We start from the raw sequence: 21922 nt of genomic DNA on the forward strand, positions 1-21922 counted from the left end.
ATATTAGTCACGTCTTATTAGGTACGGTTATGTAGATTTTCAAATAAATTAGCATCACATTAGTTGTAATATAGTGATCGTCTTAATTTCTAACCATACTCAATTTTTTATATGATCATAACTTCAATCATACTATTTCTAATGTAACAAATAATATTTTTTAATCGCACATTTTATGGTAAAATTGAGAGCATGACTATGAATTCATTGTTGAATGATAGATAAAACTTATATATATATATATATATATAAGATTGTAAAATCTTGATGATACACATGATGTGTTACACTCACGATTGATTATTGAACTGATAGTCATTATAAGTACAATACGTATTCTACCAAAGTAACGGTTTATGTGCTTAATCTATAATTATAATCATAAGTAAATATCCGATACATTAAACTACGTATTTAACAAATGATTTCGAGTATTAAGCTTATGAATGATAATTGACCGCCAAATAGTATAACCTTTAATTATGATTTTAGGGGCATTTTGGAAATTCCAATTCTATTCTCTCTTTATCATGGATGTCATTCATGAAACTAGACAGCGCAACATATATTACACGGCTTAATTCAAAAGCATAACATGAACTAATTAATATTATGTTACAGTATCGAGGACATTATTCTGATAATCGATAAATGCGATAAGTTGCCGACCAATGTGAAAAGATCGTCGACAACCAATGAGCCAACTCCTACAATTTTTTCTTTCGGTGGGTAGGAAAAGTTACTTCCTAATGGCACGCTCGAAATGTTATCGAACCCGATGCATTTGATAAGGTCAAAAGATCGCACTTACCTAAAAAGTTGGTGTTGAAAAAGTGGGTAAGAGTGATAATACACGTGTGGTTAACCCTAATACCATCCGTACGAACATTACCCATGCGTGCATCATCACTCCGACCGGCACTGCGCCAGCATTTGAAAACGAAAAGGAATGGATGGTGACTGTTAGACTTTCGCAAACGCACGCAACATTATCGCATTACACCTTCTCTTCTCTTTCCCACGCCACGGAAGAAGAAGAAGAAGCGGTTGGCTTTGATGGAGTCTCCATTCAAGGTTCATTTCAAGACGTGCTTTTCGTCCTTTTATCTTTTGGAGTCTCTTCTCGGGTCACATTTCGGATGTTAGTTGGTCGTTGGGTGCAAAACCTTTTATTTTATTTTTTTTCATGGTTGTTGTTCTGGTGGTTGTCTTTGTTGGAGAGCAGGTAATATTGGGTTCGTCATCCATGGCTCGCCGGCACATCCTAGCCGAAATGGGATACGACTTCACTGTCCTGGTTCGTTTATGCTTCGTTGATTGAGTGCCCGAGTCTCGAATTTGGTTGGGATTTTTGCGTCTTGTGAGGTTCAAAAATTAGAGCTACGGGTTCTGGTTTTCTTCAGACTGCAGATATAGACGAGAAGGCTATAAGGAAGGAGAAGCCTGAAGAGCTGGTCATGGCTTTAGCCGAGGCTAAGGTAACGGTCTTTCTCTCCTCTCTACAAAATCAAATGCTGTTCTGTTTCTGTTCTTCTTTGCACTTTGGCTTTGTTCGAGTGTTGGCAAGACATTATGGGAAGTGCATTTTATGCTGTTGGAGCTCAGTAAGAAGCTTGTCCTCCCGAAATAAGAGCTTTCAGCTTCAATGTTGGTTTTCGTGGTTGAAATGTGATTTGATGTGGGGGTGTGGTTTGGAACATGCGAAACAGGACTCAAAGGGTAATTGGCAAGCACGTCTTAGCTTTTCTCCCTTCCCTTTTTATATTGAAAACGCGGAAGCATGTCGATTGGGAAATGGTTTGTATGATTTATAGTCATCAAGAGTTAATTTGGTTAATGGTTTAGCGGTTCAGCTAGGCCTCGATACTTCCATGAGCCACAAAAACCTTGTGATTCTGAGCTGGAACTTCAAAATGGCTGTCGTTGTTAGTTTCCCTGCATTGTGAACATATACTATAAAGGGCAATCCTTCAGTGGGCTATGGATTCCCAGCGGAGAGGTCTTTACAAGTCAATTGCTTCATTTTGATGATTCGAGCAGTTGTAGTAGGTTTTTCATGGCCAGTATCTTTTGATAATTCAGATGATGGATTGACAATTAGCGAGGACGTTAATGTTTATCTGCATGACTAATTTAGACCTGATATTTTAGGCAGATGCTATCCTCTCCAGGCACCAGAACGTGGGTACTTCTGTGGAGGCTGTCCATACAACTCTCTTAATTACTGCTGATACAGTATGTTCTTTCACCTATATTTTGTTACTCTCATGGCCAACACACTGTATTGAACATTCATCCGTGTTTGTGCAGCCATGTGAAGGTTTATTTTTAAATAAGTATTTCCTCCAGTATGTGTTCCTCCAGAGACATCGGAATACAGGAACTTAAAGGCAGAGTTATGGGGTGCTGGAAGTTGATTGTCTTTATGTACCGCTATGTAATACTACTGAAGTAGGTGTTAGTACCTTCAGTATGTCTTCAAGGGTCTTCCTCAATGATAACCATCTAGACATGCCAACAGAACATTTGTAGCTGGAAATCATATACTAAGAGTTATTATGCCTTTGCGAACAGAGAAATCTATCCAGACGAAGAGATTTTTTTCACGTGTCTTTCTTGCGAACAGAGAAATCTATCCATGCTGTTTTATAGCAATCTCTCCATCTCAACCTTTAAATATTATGCCTTTGCAGTAGAATAATCTCATTCAGGATAACAGAAGGGATTTGCATTGGTTTCTTTCCTTAATAGCAGTGTTTGCTAAGATTTATTTCTTACTGATATGCGTAATTGATTTGGAGGTGGTGGTACATGAAGGGAGGATCAGGGAAAAACCATCCAGCAAAGACGAAGCGCGGAATTTTATTGAAGGTTTGCTAGACACTACATCCTCTTATATTGCCTTCTGAAAAATAAAATCGCCTGAATTCTCTAAGCTGTTTATGTTCCAGGGTACTCTGGAGGTCGTGCCGAAGTTGTAGGATCTGTACTTGTAACCAACCTGAAGACAGGAAGGAGGAAGGCGGGATGGGACCGAGCAGAGGTACTGCATGCTTGTCAATACTTGCTGAAGTTTAATTATCTACTGTTTTCAACTATTTACGGGCTTATGACATTCCGGTCTTCATATCAACTGGACCAAAAACCATTCCAAATACTTTCCAGTTTAATCTACCATGTTCATGTTGCGATGGGTGCTTTAGAGACTTCAAAGCCACGTTGTTTATCTTGCCCACCAAGGCTTACGCACCTAATTATGTCTGCTGGTTTGATAGCGAATTGCCTTCGAGCTGCAGATAATCATAATAGTCCTGCTATTCTCAGTTTCCCTTAACTAGAAATGCTTGGTACAGCGAGAATGTGATAAGAACCTGTAGACAGAGAGGTTACTTCTTTTGGGTTTAAAATATACGAACCGGTAATTACTGAGTAGTTCTGTTATTTCGATTTGAATTGAGTATGGCTCGTTCTGTTTGTCCCATTGAAGATGCGGCAAAATTTTGGGTGTCAAAACAGGTGTACTTTTATGACATACCAGCTCAGATTGTCCAGAGTCTGGTAAGTCATCTTGACATTGTTGTGGATCAGTGAACTACTTGTGAGTCGTCTGTTTTAAGTACTTACGGTCAATCTGCTGCTTCAGATTGATGAGGGAATCACACTCAACGTTGCTGGGGGTTTGATGCTCGAACATCCACTCACATCGCCTTTCGTAAAAGAAGTGGTCTCTCTCTCTCTCTCTCTTGCACGCACAGTTCAAAGTCGGAGGAAATTTTGAACGAGTATGTGAACACCAAACCAGGATAGCTAAGGCTGGGTTATAGCCATCTTTCTGATGTTAGTATGTACTCTTTATGTTTCCTACAGATTGGGACTGCTGATACTGTAATGGGACTCCCTATATCTCTCACAGAAAGACTCATCCAGGAGGCCCTAACTTGGCCTTAAAGCGAGGCATGCGTGTGCTGAAATCAGAATTTCTAGCACTTTGTTCGTAGCAGGAGTTGACGTTAAACGTCGTCCTGAACCTGATGTAGTAAACGTCGTCCTGAGCCTGATGTAGTAACCCACCCAGGCATCAAACACGGGATGGAGATAATTGCTGCCATCTGATTTTCTGTTTTCCTGAGTTGCTAACTTGGTCATGGTTAGATACAGCAAATCTTTCAGTCAGGAAGCTCGTGTTGCGCTTGTATCATTTGCCAGAAGATGACAATGATTATTGAACTAAGATGGTATCATTATGTCTTTAGGACATGTGAAAAGTTTTGTGCATTCATCACACGGATACTCTGTTCAATAAGATACATTCTTGTTCTATTTTCATATTGCTAGTCCGATACTTTGCCAGAAAGGATATGGATTGTCAAATCTCAATTCATCATGATGCGTTTCTCCATTACTACTGTACTTTTTAGGAGATCTATATTGATACCCGATGTTCGAATTAAGTCGAGCAATCGAGAAGATTCTACTTTGAAGTATACATATGATCCACACAGCAGAATACTAGAAACCAAGCTGGAAAAAGAATGACATGCCATTTCCTGTGCGCAAAATCTAGTGTTATTGAATAAAAAAATCAACCTTGCCAAAATTTATACATACATTTGAAAGTTTGTTGTTGTTATACAAGTTACTTTCTACCCTCATGCATCACAATAACCAGCAGCCGCAAAATATCCTAGGTAAAGTAAGCTATTCGGACAAAAATACACCACTCTCCCAAGAAGACCTGTTCTGTGAGCAACAGCTTAACTATGTGGAGAATACGTGCTGAGGGAATAAATAGAAAGTAAGAGTACAACATAGAACACGCCCTGATCCGAGACCCTTGGAGTTGAAGACTTTTCAGTTCATGAGCCTCGGAGACTTAAGAAGATATATGCCCCTCACGAAACCCTTCCCAACCTCACCGACATTTTTTAGCATATCCACCGGGTCACTCTTTCCCTCACCTTCCTCATCTCGTGCCCGTTTCTGCAGATTGCAAAGGGAAATAGAAGGTTAATGAAACAAACAAAAAAAAAAAAACTTACAGAAAATGAAGAGGAAGGCATTGTTGGACCAAGAATGAAATTCAGTGAAAAAAAAGCCAAAAGTACCAGCCCAGATCTTTCCCATGTGAGGCCTACTGCATCACCACCGTGAGAATCATACCACAACTTGAACGTTTCCAGGAACTCTCTCTATGAAAATTAAATCACAACATGAGGAAAAAAAAAATTCCTGGATGCATGATCCAAAATCAAGGCATTGAGCAGTAATTACCTGTAAGTCCTCGAGAAAACACTGCAAAGGATCAAAATTTACCATAAGCTTATTTTTAACTTCTTCCAAGCTACCCTTCAAGTCTTTTGTTGTCATGAAGGGGCGAAAAGCTTTACTAGCACTTCCTAGCGCTACAGTTCTCCCTGTCCAAAGTATGGCACTGGTAAATATTAGTGTCGAAAGTAAAAAGTAGGAAAGAGGAAGCACGGAGCAACTCAAATCCTCCTAAATACCTTCATTCATTTCAGATGGGAAAAGCAGATGTTGTGGGTACGGCAACTTATTCCTATGTAGAAGAATTACAGCATCATAGTTGCTCAAAGGAGTCCGGAAAAGGCACTACAGGTTGTGACATATAATGTTGGTGGAAATGAGTCAATCACAACAGTAAGCAGATATACAACTCAAACATGAATGGCTCACCTCCCATCTGTAAGTACTTATTTGATCATGCAATATTAGTTTGGTCAGCAAATTTGCACTGCTTCTGGCATAAGCCACCAACCTTTTGAGTTCCTTCATCCACAAATCACCAAAATACCATCAGAAAAAAGCACTGCATACAATAAAAATTAGCGGTTTCAAGCCACTTCAATGTGGAGGATTATCAGACTGCACATGGATAGGATTTTTACAAGATTTTTTTATTATTTTCCCCCCTTTAGAATTTGCATCCAGCAAGTTCACCACTATCCGCACTTCCTCACCTATATGAACTTGGATGTCTTGATAGTAAAGTCAATAGTGTAAATAAAAACTACATTTCCAGGAAAAGAAAAGTGGCAGGTTATTGAAGAGGATGGTGATATGTCCCAAATGGACAAAAAAATTCTAGGAGCAGCATTTGCTTTATCAACCCTCACATTCACACCTCATCTAGCCTATTGTGTTCCCCATTCTTAAAACTTTAGCAATCTGCTAGATGACTCAGGAACTACTCACCAGGAAATTGGGTGCGGATCTGGTCCAAGCTTCAGATGCCTTGTCATATGCTGTACCAATGAACATTGGAGGGTCTACAGCTAGTGGATTCTGGTCATAAATCTTTCTACTCATCATGAAGTTTTCCTAGAGTTTGCACATGACCAATGTTAGCAACCAAAAAAAACAAACACTTCAGCGCTCCCGTAATAAGCAATTGTTCGGACTCTTCACTTACATTGATATCTTTCTCATCATCTGGGTCCAAATCATTATTTATGTCAACAACTAAGGGAGAGAAGGTCCAATCATACTCTGACAGCAGCCTCAGGAACCTGTATTCCAAGTTTTCAGAGGAAATTTTACTAAACACTTTCCTGATTTCAAACAATACCACACTCTACTAATTGGATTATACAACAAAAGACAAATAAGTTTCAACGAATAGACTTGATAAGAATTTATCTGAGTGTGATGCAGCCCACAAGAATGGGCTCATCGCCATTTGGGACTCATAATACTATATCTGAGTGGTGCAAAAAAGCATAACAAAGTGGAGGAGAACAAATATAAAGTCAATTGAGCATCAGCATATTACAGCTTCACCTGGCAGGTGACAGCATCAGCTCTACTAATTGGCATTTATAATAAGGAAATTCACAGCTTTGCCATCAGTAAGAACGCGCCATTACTAACTGTACATAATAACAACAATGATAATAACTACAATCACCCCACAGCTTCCATGTATCAGCTTGCAAGTATTTCCATGATAGGAACTGCTGCTCCAACAGAAAGCCAGTAATAGCACCTTCTCAGCTATAAGTGATTACATAACCATCCAAGAAGGACATTGCATTGTCATTAGAGATCCTTCGAGACATGCTCAATTTAACAAGTATGAAAGAACAATCTCTCTCGTTGTCCTAGAGTCAGCTATGAGTATCGTACTCAATCAATTGAAGAGTAAAAGTAGAATAACAGAAACAAGTGCAGATTGTTGTTTCACACAGTAGAAATCACTGAAATCTTTGACGAAATTAAAGAGGAACTCAACCTCAAGAAGCCAGTGATTCGTGAGCAGGGAGCAGTAAATGGAAAAGGCTTCAGAAAGAAATACGCGACCAGTAGCTCAACTGACTCCTCCTTTAGGCAAGCTGAAAAGAGATGCGAAGCCACCCACCTTTTTGCAAGCCTTCATTATAGAACAAAGGCACACCCAAAATCAAACTACTGTCCCAATAAAAATAACCAACAGGGAAGACAAAAATGAACATCCTGCCTGACAACTGGCCCATATAATTGGTATCGACCCTGCAAGCCATTAATCATACTAGCATGCTGACCACGAATGAAAAGTTTCTTGTCTATGGAAGAGGCTCGCTTCCCTTGATCGCTTCCAACTGCAAATCAAGTGTGATTAAGTAAACAGTTCCTAAAACGCAGAACAACAAACAGTCACATTAGGAGAACTAGAACTTACTTTCTCTATTCAACAAACTCAGGCCCCTCTCATGCAAGAATTTTAGACGGAAGGCAAATCCAGACATCAACACATCTACATCATCCTCACTTGCAGAACATGTCATTCCGTAACTATTCTGGAGACTGCAATATAGCACGTAAAATCATAAGTTCAGACAATCAAATTTTGCAGAAATTGAACTGAAATACCCACCTTTCTGCAATTTTAAGAAGAAAAGCAGCTTTAGTTTTCTCAACCGCTACATCATCCATTGGCCAATTCCCAGACCCTTCCAACTAATTAAGCCAATACCAATAAGTCAGAGCACATAAATTCATCAGTAACATATACTGAGAGCTGCAACAGATAGACATGCCTGAATCATAACTTCCAGGGGTTGAATGCACAGTGGAATCTGCCTAACTTGTCTAGGGAGCTCACTCTTCTCAGCAATCAATGGATGAGGTTCCGGAGGAAAAACAGATGTGAACCTGAAAGCTGTGAACACAAGTAAGAACTCAGCGGCTTTTCGCCCTCTCTTTGCTGCCCGGAAGAAAGTCTGCAGTAAAATAAGATCACCGCCTACATTCTGCTCACACCACCAACTTCAGAGAACCACATTTCGTCTAACAAATCCAGCATTTGGTAGAATTCCAAAAAAAGGGACCAAAACTAATATGGCACTTTCATTCCTAATTGTGAGTTGAGATATAATTTCATAAGAGGAGAAAAACCCTCTAAACTTCTTCAAAGAACTGTGGTGATATTGCCTGTCTTTGGTCCTACCACAAAATCTCTAATCTGTCTGCTTCTACATACACAGATGAGCTGGAAGAACCTCAAAGTTGAAACAGCATAGTAAATGATGTCCTTCCAGTTGCATCTTATAGTGGGCTTTTCATTTGGTCACATCCATATCTTATTATTGTTATAAAGGAAAAAGATTGACTGATACATACCCAGAACAACCAAGTACACAAAAGGGATGTCAATGCCACGAAAAAAAAGTTGATGACAACGATAATCATACATCTACGAACTGTACAAATCCCTGAGGAAAGAGACTGTACCTGAGTCCAGAGGCTGTACACTAGAGACCTTTAAAGGGATGTCTTGAATTAGGCGCAACCGTTTAGACAAAACCTCAAATGCTCGAATCAAGTATCCAGAAAATGCCATGGGATCTAACCAATTTAACATCGTAAGTCCAATAAACATATTTTTGGAAGTAAGAAAAAAGTATAACAGGCAGAACTTTGAGAAAAGAAAATCCAAGGAATCATAAGGAATAGGCAAAGCTACCTTCAACACCATAAAGCAAACAAAAGTCAAGCTGATCAACATAATGTACTATGTTTTCATTTGAGAGAGAGAAATGTTGTGTGAGCACATAATCCACAATCCTTTTTATAATGAGATGTCTCATCCACGGTTGACAATCCCATACTGCAAAATCAAAAGGTGCCAATTGTTGATCATCGAGGCAAAGGAAACGCTTTCAGAAGCATTCACCCACAGAAAATAAAAAATTGCCTTACCTGTGCTTTCTGCAATTGTGCCATCCTTAAATCTCCGAAGCTCTGCCCTCTCCCCCCAGAACTTCCGGAATTTGAGGGCCTAGCAAACGAGTAAAATGGAGTCTATAGTTGAATAACGAAAGCCTTCTCGCATTAACATGAGAAAGAAACAGATGAGATACCTCCTCCTTGTTCTCAGCATTAGGGCCTATGTCAACCACTCTAAAAGCTTTATCTGGGGAGCTTATGGAAATTCCAACAAACAATGGCTCTTTACCAAGAGTTGATAAACCCTGGAATCATAACATACAGTGAGATAACCACATAAAAAGAATTTTGAATTCAAATGGAGATGATTAAAGGACTTTATTAAGACACCAGAAAAAAGAAAATCCAGTTAATACATTTTCTATGCTATATTCAGAAGGGGTATTTTTCCACGCAACACGAACAATATTTGCTCGATCACTCAGTCCCTGATGGAGAACTGAGTGCATCTTTTGTTCATACAGTCTCCAGCATTCCTTGTCCAAGCAATAGCCAGATGCAAACACCTCTTTAATTTCCTTCAAGTTAATCCTAGAGACCAAATATATGAAAACATTAGCAAGGAAAGACTAAATGTACATGACCAAATACCATTGCTGATGATAGAAGGACCCAGAAATCAAAAGAATCATTCTATACCACTTACAGTCAGATTGGAAAAATGAAAGAAAGACGGGAAAAGTGATTTTTCCACAAGTTTCATGAGAGCACAATAATGATTTTTCAGTATATAATTCTACAATTAAACTATTCCCAACTCAAGATCTGCCAGTTGATCTGACTCACTTGCTGATTACACTAGCATATAGCTAAAGTTGGAATCAAGATCAACTCAAACTTGATTGCATTTGTGGAACTTATGTGCATTTGTTGTCATGCATGTAAAATATATCACAACAAATAAGTAAGATGTTAACTACTTGATTCTGCAAGCAAGCCACCTAAATCAAGTTGTCATTTCAACTCCACAACAAATAGAAGTCACCTGCTGAGTTTCCAATGAAAATTGCCCAAGTAAGACTCCCAGAAGCACCACTGACTTTGCCCACCACCCCACCCACCCACCCCCCCCCCCTCCCCCCACAACCACACACAAAAAAAAAAAAAAATTAGGTCAGCAGTACAAGAACAAGATGCATCTGCATCCCCAAAGTGTGATTCTCAACTTCAAAAGAAAATAACAGGCCAGGTTTACGCTCTACGAAGTAATTATGGTGAAATTTCTTTTTAATGCCATAATTTTTCTTGGCAGCTACAGTAGATATTTGTCGGTAATAGGATTTGGTTCCCCTGCCCCCACCCTCCCCGCCATCTCAACTACTTGGCTGATGCGCAGTGGTTGAATGCCTCATATGCAGTAAAATTGATATGTGGAGAGTAGGTAGAACAGTACATGCGTGCATAATTTGCCACACTTGAGTTTGCCAATTGGAAGATTCATCAATACTGTGGAAAGCTTACAAGAATTATCAGTTGTTTACTGCGATGTATTAGTAAACAGTTCACTGGACTGCTCCAGTAATGTCCAATACTAGATTCTGATGGTCCTTGATGACGATTGGACTTAGATTTAGGATCCGATGCAGGAATTACTAAGACAGTTGACTTGCCAAATATCACAACTGATAACATACGAACACGGCCCCAAAGGACCCGCAAACACGATCATGCTCCATATATGTGGAAAACAGAAATTGTACTAAATCAAGAACTAACATCAAGTTCCAAGGGAAATAACAGGACTTGATCTTCATCAGAATTAAGGTATCCTTTTACATGATCTCCTATAGATGTCCAGCTGACCAAAAAAACCAAAAAAGCTGCGTGTTGCACGTTTTTCCTGCTGTCTCTAATCAATGAAATGTAGGCCATAAGCAATCTATATGTAGAGATTTATGTGAAGTTCCATGCTCTACTTCAGTAATAGACTACACAGATTTGGTTCTCTTTCTTGTATTTCCATGACAAAAGCACACAATATTCACTCTTCATTTATTCAAAAACAAAAGCAAGAAATCACAAAAGCACACGATTTGGCATATATCTGAATATGAAGAGCACGTGCCAACAATATTTTGCAGAAACAAAAAGCAGTTATGCTAGTAGAGAAGGCTCAATAGCACCATATTGCTTACCTTAAGCATATATCGTATTTAGCAGGAAAGTCGACCTTGGTCATAAAGATCTCCTCGAAGCCACCATCTTTACACTTCTCCATGCACTTAAGGGTCAAAGCAGCCTCATCTTGGAGCTGGAGCTCAATAAAAGACATAGCAATTAGCAAAAATTTAGGCCGAGAAATAATTAAAAAAAAAATTAACAAGTGATGCAAATAACAAATCAAAACAAGATTTATTACCTCAAGGAAACCATTGTCTGATATGCGGAAAGCCAAATTAAAAACAGCAGATATATTGCATATAACTACTGGGAAAAGATTCATATATTGCGTCCGTTCCTGCATCAATGAACACTAAGTGCGTGTTAAGCTATATGCACCAAACAAGAATGCACACGCAAAAATATTCAGAAGGAACTCAAAATGACATTAGTGAGTGCTTATTAGACTACACTCCTATAATGAAATTGACCACCTCGCTACATCATGTCTGATGAGAAAAGACAAACTATGTTTCCATCAGCAGAAGGGCACCTTAATTAAAAATACAACCTCTCTCTCTCTCCCCTCTTCCATCCCCCTCCCCACTCCTTCCCTCCCTTCTCCCCCCTCCTCCTTCCCCCAACCCCCAAAAAAAAAAAAAAAAAAAAAAAATTGCAAAAGAGATGACATGCAATATCAAAGGGACAAAAATGGAAGGACCAAAAGAGGAAATCAGACCTCCTTCGATATACCATTCTCTCCCTCTCCTTGAAAGAAAAGTCCACGCTTCCATAATTTTGAATTGGCTGCAAGAAAAGAAACCGAGAACTCAACCATGGATTAGAATCTACCAATAGAATAAATTTCTCGGGCAGCCAAATGGACTCATATCAGGAAATAAGCATCTAACGTAAAAACCAAACATCAATTTAAAAAAACAGCTGATTTTAATAGCTGCTCGCAGTAAACTGAAAAACGTATTGATCGAACAAACTATATCCTCAACTTTCAAAACTTAGGAATATCCACTAGATTTACCAAATCTGAGAATTGCTTCCTCCAAGGTCGAGCTCTCATGTAAGGTGATTGCACAGACGGGGATCATCGTAGGGCAGTTATCCATTGAGGTCAAAGCTGTTTACGGATAGGAAAACCACTGTGATGGTTCGTGACTTTCAATATGGATCTCCACTTTACAATGTGAAGAATCATCCTATCTGTCACTCCTTGTGTATCCTGACATTCGTAGTAGCACCTGGTAGCTTCAGGCACCTACTTGGTTATTGTTCTATGGTTTCCAACTGTTCGTGGAGAGCGCTCCCTTAGGTTACATTTTCTTACACAAAGTTGAAGGTGCTCTACAAGATATTCCACAATGTCTTTGCCTAAATTTTGCCCCTTTCTAAAATCTACTAATACCACTATATCTTCTTGATAACGGTTACACCTTGGAAATAGATTTACAAACAACTCAAAGAAACTCTTGTTCCCAAGCTAGCTAGAAGCTTGATTGCCGTACAATAGGTTAATAACAGACAACTAGTGGGAAGAGAGCAATACCAACATACCAATAAAGTCAAGTGTAATGCGGAATATCTGCATTGCTTTCAGTGAATTGTTAACCTTGCCAGCGCTCACAAGGTATGATATGATGACAGAGATTAGAAATCCATTTAAACAGTCGTGAATGTACAAGGAATTCCTCTGCCGGGCCCAGACCTGTGGATTGAAGCATTACACATTATTTCGTCCACCAGTAAATTATTCAACAACATCAAATGAACAAATTTTCTAGAGTCATACTTTGAGCAAAATTACTGCGTCCCTTAATTCCTTACATCCAACAAGTGTTTTGTTCAGTAACTCTACATTATTCTCCATAGACATGTCCTCCAAAATACTAGTATTGTATGTCGGTGTGGCTTGAGCAGTACCTTCTAAGAAGAAAGTAACGTGTCAGATTCAGTAAACACATTGCGATACCATACGGAATCTGTGCTTAAGGCAAAATACAACCTTGATTTAGAGCACGGATGTTGCTGCGGTTCAAGTTCAACTTTGAATTATTGAATAAGGCTTTGGCAGTCGGAATTATTCGAACAAATAATCCAGGAACTTCAACAGGCTTTGCAGCTAAGACACAAAAAGATGGAATTGATAATTCAACACGTGTTTCTAAAGTCATAAAATATCAAAACAACAAACAACTGATAGGGCTCCATTTGAAAAGTGCAAATAAAGCTGATGTGAAAAGGAAATCCAACCTGGATGGACTATTAACACGGGTTTTCGAGCCTCATTTTGGAGGAAGGACCACTCGATCTTCCTGACTGATGTAGATAACTTCAGATACTTTTTTATTGTGCAGAGGTATAAGCATCGTTTGGCAAAGTACCTATGATCCAGATAATCTTTCTCATGGAAACATTCCTGTAGATGAAAGGGCTCGAATCGTAGACAGAACATATATGGATAATTCAACTAAGAATGACCAGAAAAGTAAGACAAAAAGATCTGAAGCCATCATCTGAAATGGACAAAGGCTAAATCTCAATTAGATTAGTATTCATAACTTGTGTCTTCCCTAAGGGGAAAGCATCAAAACCAGTTTCCCAAGTGCATAAGTTCAGCCACTGTAACTTGATAATTATACCTTGTTTTTTGTGTGCATGGGTGAGGACTTCACCAACTACGAATGAGATGCACGACCTTTAGATTATTTTTTTATCTCTATGTAACAGAATCAGTCTCTTTCATGCCATTGCCTAGGTGATGCATACAAGTGAAGCTAAGCAGTTTTGTATTATGTGCTGATAAAGTGTAAATTAACTTGATACAAACCAAACAACAGAACTCGGTTCACCAAAGGCCCTAACCTGTACAGGATTCTACCAAGGACCTCACCCAGTCCACATAGAAGTAGAGGGAGATTTCATTCCTTTATAATTGGTGAAGTACAGCATCAATTGTCCAAAACAATCCCAACAATTAAAGCATGCTCCCAATTGGCCCACACTCCACTCCAACAAACTCGAAAGGTATTGAGGAAATCATCTAGAGAAGTACCTTCGGCAACCCAATGAAAAGGTCTATATTCACATCAGGCTTTGCAATGCAACGTGTAGCATAGCTGCCTCCAATGTCAATGGATGTTGGCTTCTTGAACTTGAACTCGACTTTATCTGCCCCAACGTCTCTCACAAAAGCCGGAGCCCAGTCCGCTGTGACCTGCACAAGTTCGCCAATACTAATGACCACACTGCCGAAGTCAAAAACAATATTTGTGACTAATTTTCTTTCCCTTTCTTTGATTTCTTTCATCCAGTAAGTCATACAAGCGAAGCACTTGGCCGTCGTCAAGAATCAGGCCATGCAAAAATATCGAAAAACTCGCCTGAGCAGTTGAATTTTTTCGCTAAGCTCCGAAAACAAAGAGCTACGAAAAGTTTTGACTCTGGCATCTTAAGCTAGAATTCAATGCCGGGTCCCAATTCATTCTCCTTTTGCCACAACCAAACAAAAAGTCTGCACTTTACATTAACAAGTCGAACCTGCAAGTCATCAGGAATCTTGCCGATGGCGTCTTTAATGGCAGACACTGCGTCGTCGACGTGCTTGGTGAACGAAGGCGAGTACTCGACCTCCACCTCCTTCAGCAACTCTTTGACCTTCAAGTCGATTGGGTCGGTCGACGAATCAGCCTCCATTTTGCCTTTTCGGCTTCTCGAGCTTCCAATTTTACCCAGGAGATTATTACTGAATTTGCTGTGCTGGAAGCTAAGAACGAAACGCATGGGGTTTTAGCCAGCGTTAGGGTTTAACAGGCACAGCGACGCATTGGCGGGAGGAAGGAGATGCAGGAGAGGAAAACGAATTGGGCCCAAATTAAATCTTGCTTCAGGCCCAAACAATGTCCAAGGATTGAGGGTGGGCTAAAAAGCCCAATGCAATTTCATTTTTTGGTGACAATTTGCATGTTAACCATTAATATTATTATTATCTCGTAATGCACAAGTTTGCCTTTATCAAATTGGAAAAAGGTATTGTCCCCTTTACATCCCAATGAGACCTGAATTAATCGGGAAAATCATTTCCATTTCAAGATTTTTAATTTTTGGGCTTTTTGACTCACTGGACCCCTCGAATCATTTCGACCAAAAAAAAAAAAATTCCTTGAATCCTTGATGGCAATTTCTCATAATTAATATTCTTTCATAATTTGTTAAGGTAAAATATTGCTTTATATATGTGTGTGTGTGTGGCAAGAAAGACAACGCCAAGTTTTTGCTATCAAATGCAAACTATCTTATATCTAGATAGCAGCAACCTGAATTTGTTTTTTTTTTTTTTTTTGCTCGGGTTCCTAGAATAGAGGTTTGCTTATCTAGAGTCCGTTTTGTTGTCACACAAAGCAAAATATGTGAGAGGTTGCGATTCTTAGAAGATAGTTGCCATGTGAGATTTGAGCATGCCATAGAGGACAAGTGTGTATATTGCAGTACTTCTGTCGTTTCCCAATCAACAAGAGCAACAAATAACTCCATCTTGCATCTAATTCCATTGCAGAAGGAAACAAGAAGACAAGACCCCTTTTGGCTCCGTTATCTCGAATATCATCAAGCCACTTGCTAAATCCGCCGGTTCTTCTGATCTTATGAATGATTTGATGTACGCTCATAGTGCATAGCTAGGTCCATTTGGCAACTTCGCTAAGTAAATGAAGTTCAAAAACTTGAAGAACACATCAAAACCTCTGTTGAGGAGGTCAATGAATAATTGCGAGCTCTCTCTCTCTCTCTTCCGGCACATTTTATTGAACATCAAAAATCAATGTGACAATAGGAGGCAAGAATCATCGGAACGACGACTGAATCTCTTCCAGAGTTCTTCCCTTAGTTTCTGGGACCAAGAGTGTCACAAAGACAACAGTGCAAGCAGCCACGACTGTGTAGATTGTGAAGGTACCTGTAGAAAATTGCCATGCCAGTCAGCAATTAGTGCTAAGTGCAAGAGAGCGTGTTGCAGGGGAGAGGGAGAGAGAACCTCCAGTGCTCCAATCCAACAGTAAGTTTGCAGTCATTGTGATTACCCCCGATGTTATCCAGTTTGCCAACACTGCTACACTGCCGGCAAGGCCCTTAATATTCAATGGAAGAATCTGGCAGTGGAGAAAGAATAACTATTTGAGTTAATGTACATGAATCACAAGACGCTAGGACATAATTCTCTATTATTAATTCATTGTGACTACGGATTTGTGCAAGGTAAAAAATGACTTGAGCCCATCAAGTTCCATCGATTTGTTGGACTGCCAGTTCGTAAGTTGGTCATGATGTGACACGCAAGCCCGAAAATTTTTTTTGCCACAGAACCTTTAGGAAAAATCAATAAATTCTGAAACCCGGAGGAGAATTCTCTACTCTAGGATTTAGTGAAAAATAAGTGAATTGTGCATACCTCAGACATGATAAGCCATGGAATAGCTCCCACTCCCAGAGAGAAGGAAACAACAAAAGCCTGGATATAATGATGCTCAAAACATACCCTTAAATTTATTAAGTACATGAATAGAACAAACAGTGAGTATAAAAAGGACATACCACAAGCCCAACCAGGGCCAATATTCCCATTATGCTGTATAATTTAGAGTCTTCTGAAGCAGAACTCTGGAATATGGAAACAATACCTCAGAAAAGCAGATACTGCATCAGAAAAGAAAGGGTTGTACTAACAGCATTACTGACCTCTATATAAAATGCTACAGCCACAAAAAGAAGGCTCAAAGTCATTGCAGATGAGGATATCTGCAAAAACGATTTAAATACCCAATTTGAGCGTGTTTTAGAGAATCTCAACTTTAGTGAGAATTTGGTCATACGCACTATTAGAAGCAGCCTTCGGCCTGCTTTATCCAGGAGCCAAGTAGTAACCCCAGTGGCGAGAACCTACAGCACGAAAGGTCCTTATACCTCAAATTAGGTCAAAAGTATTTTGAATTGTTTAACTGCGAGGCCACCAAAAGAATCGCCAAATTACCTGGATAACACCAACTCCAACACTTGCCACATTACTTGAAGAAATCCCTACTCAAAATTAATAAACATTAACGAAGATCGTAATCAACCAAGAGAAGCTATATTGGGTTACATCAGTCAACAGATGCTATCAGAACAGCAGCAAGTATCAGTATGCCTTTGCTAATCCCGACTAAAGCAGAATCTAAAAGAAATTTCTTGCTTTTTTGCAGGCTTCTGAAACAGGCTAATTGGTTGAACTATTGGTAATAATATCAATGAATTGTTTCGCAACTCTTGATAGTCCTCTATTCAAGTTTATTTACATAGCACAAGAAAACATTCAATTATTAATCCAATTAGATAAATCTCATATAATGTGACATCAGCATCCTCAATTACAAAAATGGACAGACAAACGAATTTTTCTGGGGAGAAGAGCATAATTAATAGATTTTGGCTTAGTCCTTAACAGCAACATTGAAGGAGAAAGATTTAAAGTTGCAGGTTCTAATAAAACCCTTCTTCGCTCTAATTAAATGAATTATAGGCTGCAATGCAACACAATCGATCACCACCTGCACTTTCGAATATCGTGGTGGAATAGAATAAAACACCATTGATGCCACTCAGTTGCTGAAGCACAAGAAGTCCAATACCTACCTGCAACACATATTTGACACAGGAAAGGACAAGTTGTCAAGGTATGGGATAATGAAGTTCAAGGTAGAATCAAGTGAAACATTTACCATTAATGGAAACCAATATCTTTTCCGCTTGAGCTCTGCAAACCTGATCGTTGTTCTTTTGCTTGTTGATGCAACAGATCTCTACGTGAAGTATGTAACTCATTATAATCGATACTACTTTATAAAGATAGGAAAACATGTGTAGATCAATTATCGTTGGCCAATTATCTCAAGTACTTTTGCAGTAGAAAAGGCCCAAAGAATTGCATGAATGACACATATCTGTTAGACCACGCCATTCAAGTTGCAAAAGATTTTCAATACCTTGATTTCATTAACTTCAAGGGAAATATCAGTATCAAATCCCCGAAGGACCTGCAAAGAGGCTTCAAAGTCCTCTGTCAAACCCATTTTGGCCTGTAGCATTTTCCATTCCGAAGAACATAAAGCAGAAGAGAAACATGAGGAAGCAGTGAATGAAGAAATGATAGCAGGAAGTTCATAAAGGGGTGGGTATAATACAGAAAAGACCACATCAGATTTCATACCAACCATCGAGGAGACTCTGGGATGAAAAATAAGCCAGGAATCAATATTATACATGGAAGAGCCCCTGCAAAAGATGTTCGAAACCAATTTCAAAGAAGATAACCAGAAATAAGGAGGTTGAGGACCAAATTAAAAGCATCAGAAAACTGATCAGCGTACTTGGCCAATGACCTTATTAAAGAAGCACCAACATTCATAAAGCAAATGGGTCTTTTGTCCAGTATATATTGGCGAGAGTTAAGATTGAAATTAATTAATAAATATTAATGTGGGCTGTCCAGAAGCTTTTTAGGTTGTTAGCAAAAAAAAAAAAAAAAAGACAGAGAGGCTTTTTCATGGTGGAAATCTTGTAAGTTTGTCAGAAGTTAAGTACATCCAGCATCATATGTTTCTCTTTCAATAATAGATTCTCTCTTCACGGACTTACCGAAGATAGCAAGGATCCTCCAATTGAGAAATAGTCCGAAAATGTAAGCCAACAATAGTCCCATTGTAATTGAGAGCTACTAAAAGAAAAGGAAATGAAACGTTTTCCATGAGTTTGTTAAAACTACATCAAAATTATTAATAGAAAAGGTATCGCATCAAGCAGACAAGTTTAAGCGGTAGGCATATTGACCTGATTCACAGATCCCAGGGTTCCTCTCATGTTCTGAGGCGATATCTCAGCTATATATACCGGCACCTATATATACCAAGAAGGGCCATAATTGAGATTTGTCACACTGCAGCCAAGTGCAAATGCAAAGGGTTTTAATGGACACGTGTTTATGAAAGATTACCGTATAAGAAATTACACCCACACCAAATCCCGTCAACAACCTTCCCATGTACAAGAATGAGGAATCCTACAGAAGCAGCCAGTAGTACATAAGGATGCTGCTGTGGTTGACTGAGTTTCATGAATTATCTGCTCATAAAGGTCACTCACCTTAGCAAATGATATTGCCAGCCATCCTAAAATATTAGGGACCGCAGCGATCATCAGAGACTGCAGTTAAACATGGATAGGAATTAACAGTGTCCACACAAGAATCACCCAATGCAAAACAAAAGCCATTGTAGTGATGTTTGTTTTGGACATTTAGAAGGAACAGGTCAGCCCAGCAAAGCAAGAAATCAGCAATAGAGTTCCAGCATGATGATATCTTGTTAGATTCCGTTATTCATCCACCATATGCAGCAATTTGTTTTAAGTGGTGAATTACAACGGCAGCTTTACCCATAATAAGCAATAGAAACCTAGTGAAGCTTTAGAGCCTCATGCTGAAAAGCCAAAAGCCAATGGAAAAAGATTGGGGGGGTGGGGACCCCACTTCTCAACCTCTACTTATAGCTTTCCAAACGAAAGGTAATCGAATGACTCCAAAAGCTCCATCATATTAAAAACATAAATTACTCACAACCGAGCATCTTATGTATTTTTCACGATATTGGCTGTTTAGTGCAGAAAATTTCCGAAAATCAGTCACATTATCCAAACAAAAGTTTCAGCAGAAGAGAAAAAAGCTAAAAAGAACTAAAAGCTACGCTGAAATTGCTTATAATTGACTACGACTGATACAAGAAACTCCCATGAAAATGGCAGCTGATCGGAATGAGTGGCATACCCCTTTCCGACCGATGTACTCAGCAATCTGGCCACTCGTGATTGCCCCAATCATAGCTCCCACATTCACCAACGAACCAAATATCGAATACTAAATCCAGCGTCATTCCACAATCAAGAAGAAATTGCATCATTTAACAATCAAAAGCAGATTCAAAACCAAAACAGAAAGATTACAGTCTAGATCCCCCAGCAAGTCGAACCTGCGAGAGCGAAAGGTCTAGGTCGCTCATTATGTCCTCCTCCGTAGGAGACGAATATCCACACTGAAAGCCGAAAACAGCACAAGACTTACCCAATCACGAAATTCACTACTGGATATATCATACATAGACAAGACAGGCAGGCAGACAGACGAAAAACGCGTTACGAAAATTCGGGCTTACGCTGAACCCGAACTGAATAGGGCCTAGGGCGACGATCAGGACGCAGAGGAGGACGGAGACGGATCCGTCGCGGAGGATCTGCGCCGATGCGGTGACGCTGGACTGGCTCGACCCCATCCCCTGCATCTTGTACCAGCTCCCCGTGTGGAGGAACGGCTTCCTCAGGTCCCTATCTTCCTCGGCGTCTTCAATGGCGCTCATGTTGGAGCTCGAAGCTGAAGCTGAAGCTGAATTCTTCTTCGGAAGATGCCGCCGCCGCCGCTGCCTCGTCTCCTTCCTCCTCAGCTCAAGCAAGCGAGGGAGCGACGCGAGGCGTGATTTGAATCTTCAGAGATCGCGAATCGCCAAGGAGTTCCGTCTCTCTCTCTCTCTCTCTCTCTCTCTCTGGTTGGTGGCGGGGAAGAAGACGAATAAGATGGTGGCGCAAGGAGACGACCAGTCGTGACTCCGGAGATGGCGCATGCTATTGAATTTGAAAAGGAATGTCCTCGACGATGAAGACTGCATGTGCCCGACGCGTCTTTTTTCTTTTTCAAGTGAAAATCAAGCTGGCCAATTACTCAATTTGACAGGATTGCTTAATCTAATTTAAGCCTAATTAAGCTGGTTTTTTTTGTATTAAACACATTTTTTAGGCATAAGAAAAGACAAGAAAATCCTTAAATTTATAGACCTAATTACAACAAAAAAAAAAACCCCAACTTTTTAGATTGAGCCCCAATTCTTCCTAGATTTTTTTTGTGTGTAAAAAAAAAAAGAACCCTCAAATTTCACTCTAGTCCCAAATCTGCCTCCACGCCCAAAAATCATCATTAATCTCTTCAAAATTATCAATATAAGATGAACCTTTACCTCATAATTTTGAAGAAATTAGTAGCGATTTTCGGACGCGCGCATGCATTTAGGACCAGAGTGAAAGTTGAGGTTTTTTTTAAACAAAAAAACAATTTAAAGCGACTGGACCTCAAATTAAAGTTTTTTTTTTTAAGAATTAGGGCCTAAATTTATATTATATAGTCACGTATATAAATCTATACACACACATCTAGGCAAAACATTTGTCGAGCTTATTAAGTTCGAAGGACACGAGCTTGAGTTCCTTTACAACTCGATTGTGATGGAGTTGAGAGAAATAAGCTCAAATATCTTGCTTTTCTATTTTAGTCGAGTTCGAGTTCGAGCTCAAGCTGACATTTTTATAATTCGAGCATGCTTGAATTTTGTGTATGTTCTTGTTGGATGTGGGAATTCAATGTAAAAATTGTTTAAATCTTCTGTTAGGGACTTATTTTGTCTCATTAAAATGCGAGAAAAATTATAAATAAGGGTCTGAAAAGCCCTTATTTTCTTAA

At 39.4% G+C, this 21922-nt stretch overlaps 3 protein-coding genes across 13 annotated transcripts; 1 reads left to right on the forward strand and 2 right to left on the reverse strand.

The window, feature by feature from the left end:
• Window positions 1-915: 915 nt before the first annotated feature.
• On the forward strand, window positions 916-3972 carry LOC115736356 (7-methyl-GTP pyrophosphatase-like). Of its 8 annotated transcripts, none has more exons than XM_048272380.1 (9): window positions 916-1074; window positions 1221-1297; window positions 1404-1478; window positions 2152-2235; window positions 2802-2871; window positions 2952-3043; window positions 3517-3558; window positions 3644-3724; window positions 3868-3963. In XM_048272380.1, the coding sequence occupies exons 1-9, from the start codon at window positions 954-956 to the stop codon at window positions 3946-3948; spliced, it is 723 nt and encodes a 240-aa protein (XP_048128337.1). In that variant the 5' UTR covers window positions 916-953; the 3' UTR covers window positions 3949-3963. The 8 variants fall into 8 exon arrangements, 7 of the variants coding, with proteins under 7 accessions (XP_048128337.1, XP_048128338.1, XP_048128336.1 ...); XM_030668030.2 differs by having other exon boundaries at window positions 967-1074; window positions 1226-1297; XM_030668026.2 differs by lacking the exon at window positions 916-1074 and having other exon boundaries at window positions 1112-1297.
• A 581-nt stretch (window positions 3973-4553) lies between these two features.
• LOC115736351 (nucleolar protein 6) lies at window positions 4554-15170 on the reverse strand. Of its 3 annotated transcripts, none has more exons than XM_048272378.1 (26): window positions 14875-15170; window positions 14390-14551; window positions 13588-13753; window positions 13340-13456; window positions 13127-13260; window positions 12892-13042; window positions 12062-12129; window positions 11582-11680; window positions 11358-11473; window positions 9579-9753; window positions 9357-9467; window positions 9196-9274; window positions 8960-9103; window positions 8728-8841; window positions 8034-8155; window positions 7871-7953; window positions 7676-7800; window positions 7475-7595; window positions 7250-7387; window positions 6431-6527; window positions 6214-6339; window positions 5695-5787; window positions 5505-5610; window positions 5272-5402; window positions 5106-5189; window positions 4554-4980 (listed from the first exon to the last, which is right to left on the reverse strand). In XM_048272378.1, the coding sequence occupies exons 1-26, from the start codon at window positions 15115-15117 to the stop codon at window positions 4852-4854; spliced, it is 3234 nt and encodes a 1077-aa protein (XP_048128335.1). In that variant the 5' UTR covers window positions 15118-15170; the 3' UTR covers window positions 4554-4851. The 3 variants fall into 3 exon arrangements, with proteins under 3 accessions (XP_048128335.1, XP_030523874.2, XP_030523872.2); XM_030668014.2 differs by having other exon boundaries at window positions 5272-5414; window positions 13127-13257; window positions 14875-15169; XM_030668012.2 differs by having other exon boundaries at window positions 5272-5414; window positions 14875-15169.
• A 722-nt stretch (window positions 15171-15892) lies between these two features.
• LOC115736354 (sugar transporter ERD6-like 6) lies at window positions 15893-21026 on the reverse strand. 2 transcript variants are annotated; one of them, XM_030668020.2, is made up of 18 exons: window positions 20571-21024; window positions 20388-20450; window positions 20186-20275; window positions 19507-19566; window positions 19358-19423; window positions 19195-19260; window positions 19003-19078; window positions 18575-18639; window positions 18351-18443; window positions 18087-18167; window positions 17916-18000; window positions 17360-17406; window positions 17206-17268; window positions 17068-17127; window positions 16924-16989; window positions 16781-16840; window positions 16367-16481; window positions 15893-16288 (listed from the first exon to the last, which is right to left on the reverse strand). In XM_030668020.2, exons 1-18 carry the CDS (start codon window positions 20769-20771, stop codon window positions 16176-16178), a joined length of 1470 nt encoding a protein of 489 aa, XP_030523880.1. In that variant the 5' UTR covers window positions 20772-21024; the 3' UTR covers window positions 15893-16175. The 2 variants fall into 2 exon arrangements, with proteins under 2 accessions (XP_030523880.1, XP_030523879.1); XM_030668019.2 differs by having other exon boundaries at window positions 17068-17268; window positions 20571-21026.
• Window positions 21027-21922: the final 896 nt, after the last annotated feature.

Source organism: Rhodamnia argentea, chromosome 11, assembly GCF_020921035.1.
Source record: "Rhodamnia argentea isolate NSW1041297 chromosome 11, ASM2092103v1, whole genome shotgun sequence".
Taxonomy (NCBI): domain Eukaryota; kingdom Viridiplantae; phylum Streptophyta; class Magnoliopsida; order Myrtales; family Myrtaceae; genus Rhodamnia; species Rhodamnia argentea.

Excerpts from the sequence above, each read along its gene's own strand:
- LOC115736356 (XM_048272379.1), top strand. The coding sequence starts at position 954 with ATGGTGACTGTTAGACTTTCGCAAACGCACGCAACATTATCGCATTAC. Across the intron at positions 1,298-1,403 it reads GATACGACTTCACTGTCCTG|ACTGCAGATATAGACGAGAA; the intron begins GTTCGTTTATGC and ends GGTTTTCTTCAG. Across the intron at positions 2,236-2,801 it reads TCTTAATTACTGCTGATACA|GTGGTGGTACATGAAGGGAG; the intron begins GTATGTTCTTTC and ends ATTGATTTGGAG.
- LOC115736351 (XM_030668012.2), bottom strand. The coding sequence starts at position 15,117 with ATGCGTTTCGTTCTTAGCTTCCAGCACAGCAAATTCAGTAATAATCTC. Across the intron at positions 13,457-13,587 it reads CGTGTTAATAGTCCATCCAG|CTGCAAAGCCTGTTGAAGTT; the intron begins GTTGGATTTCCT and ends TTTGTGTCTTAG. Across the intron at positions 5,788-6,213 it reads GATCCGCACCCAATTTCCTG|GAACTCAAAAGGTTGGTGGC; the intron begins GTGAGTAGTTCC and ends TTGTGGATGAAG.
- LOC115736354 (XM_030668019.2), bottom strand. The coding sequence starts at position 20,771 with ATGAGCGCCATTGAAGACGCCGAGGAAGATAGGGACCTGAGGAAGCCG. Across the intron at positions 20,451-20,570 it reads CTATTCAGTTCGGGTTCAGC|TGTGGATATTCGTCTCCTAC; the intron begins GTAAGCCCGAAT and ends TTCGGCTTTCAG. Across the intron at positions 20,276-20,387 it reads TAGACCTTTCGCTCTCGCAG|TATTCGATATTTGGTTCGTT; the intron begins GTTCGACTTGCT and ends CGCTGGATTTAG.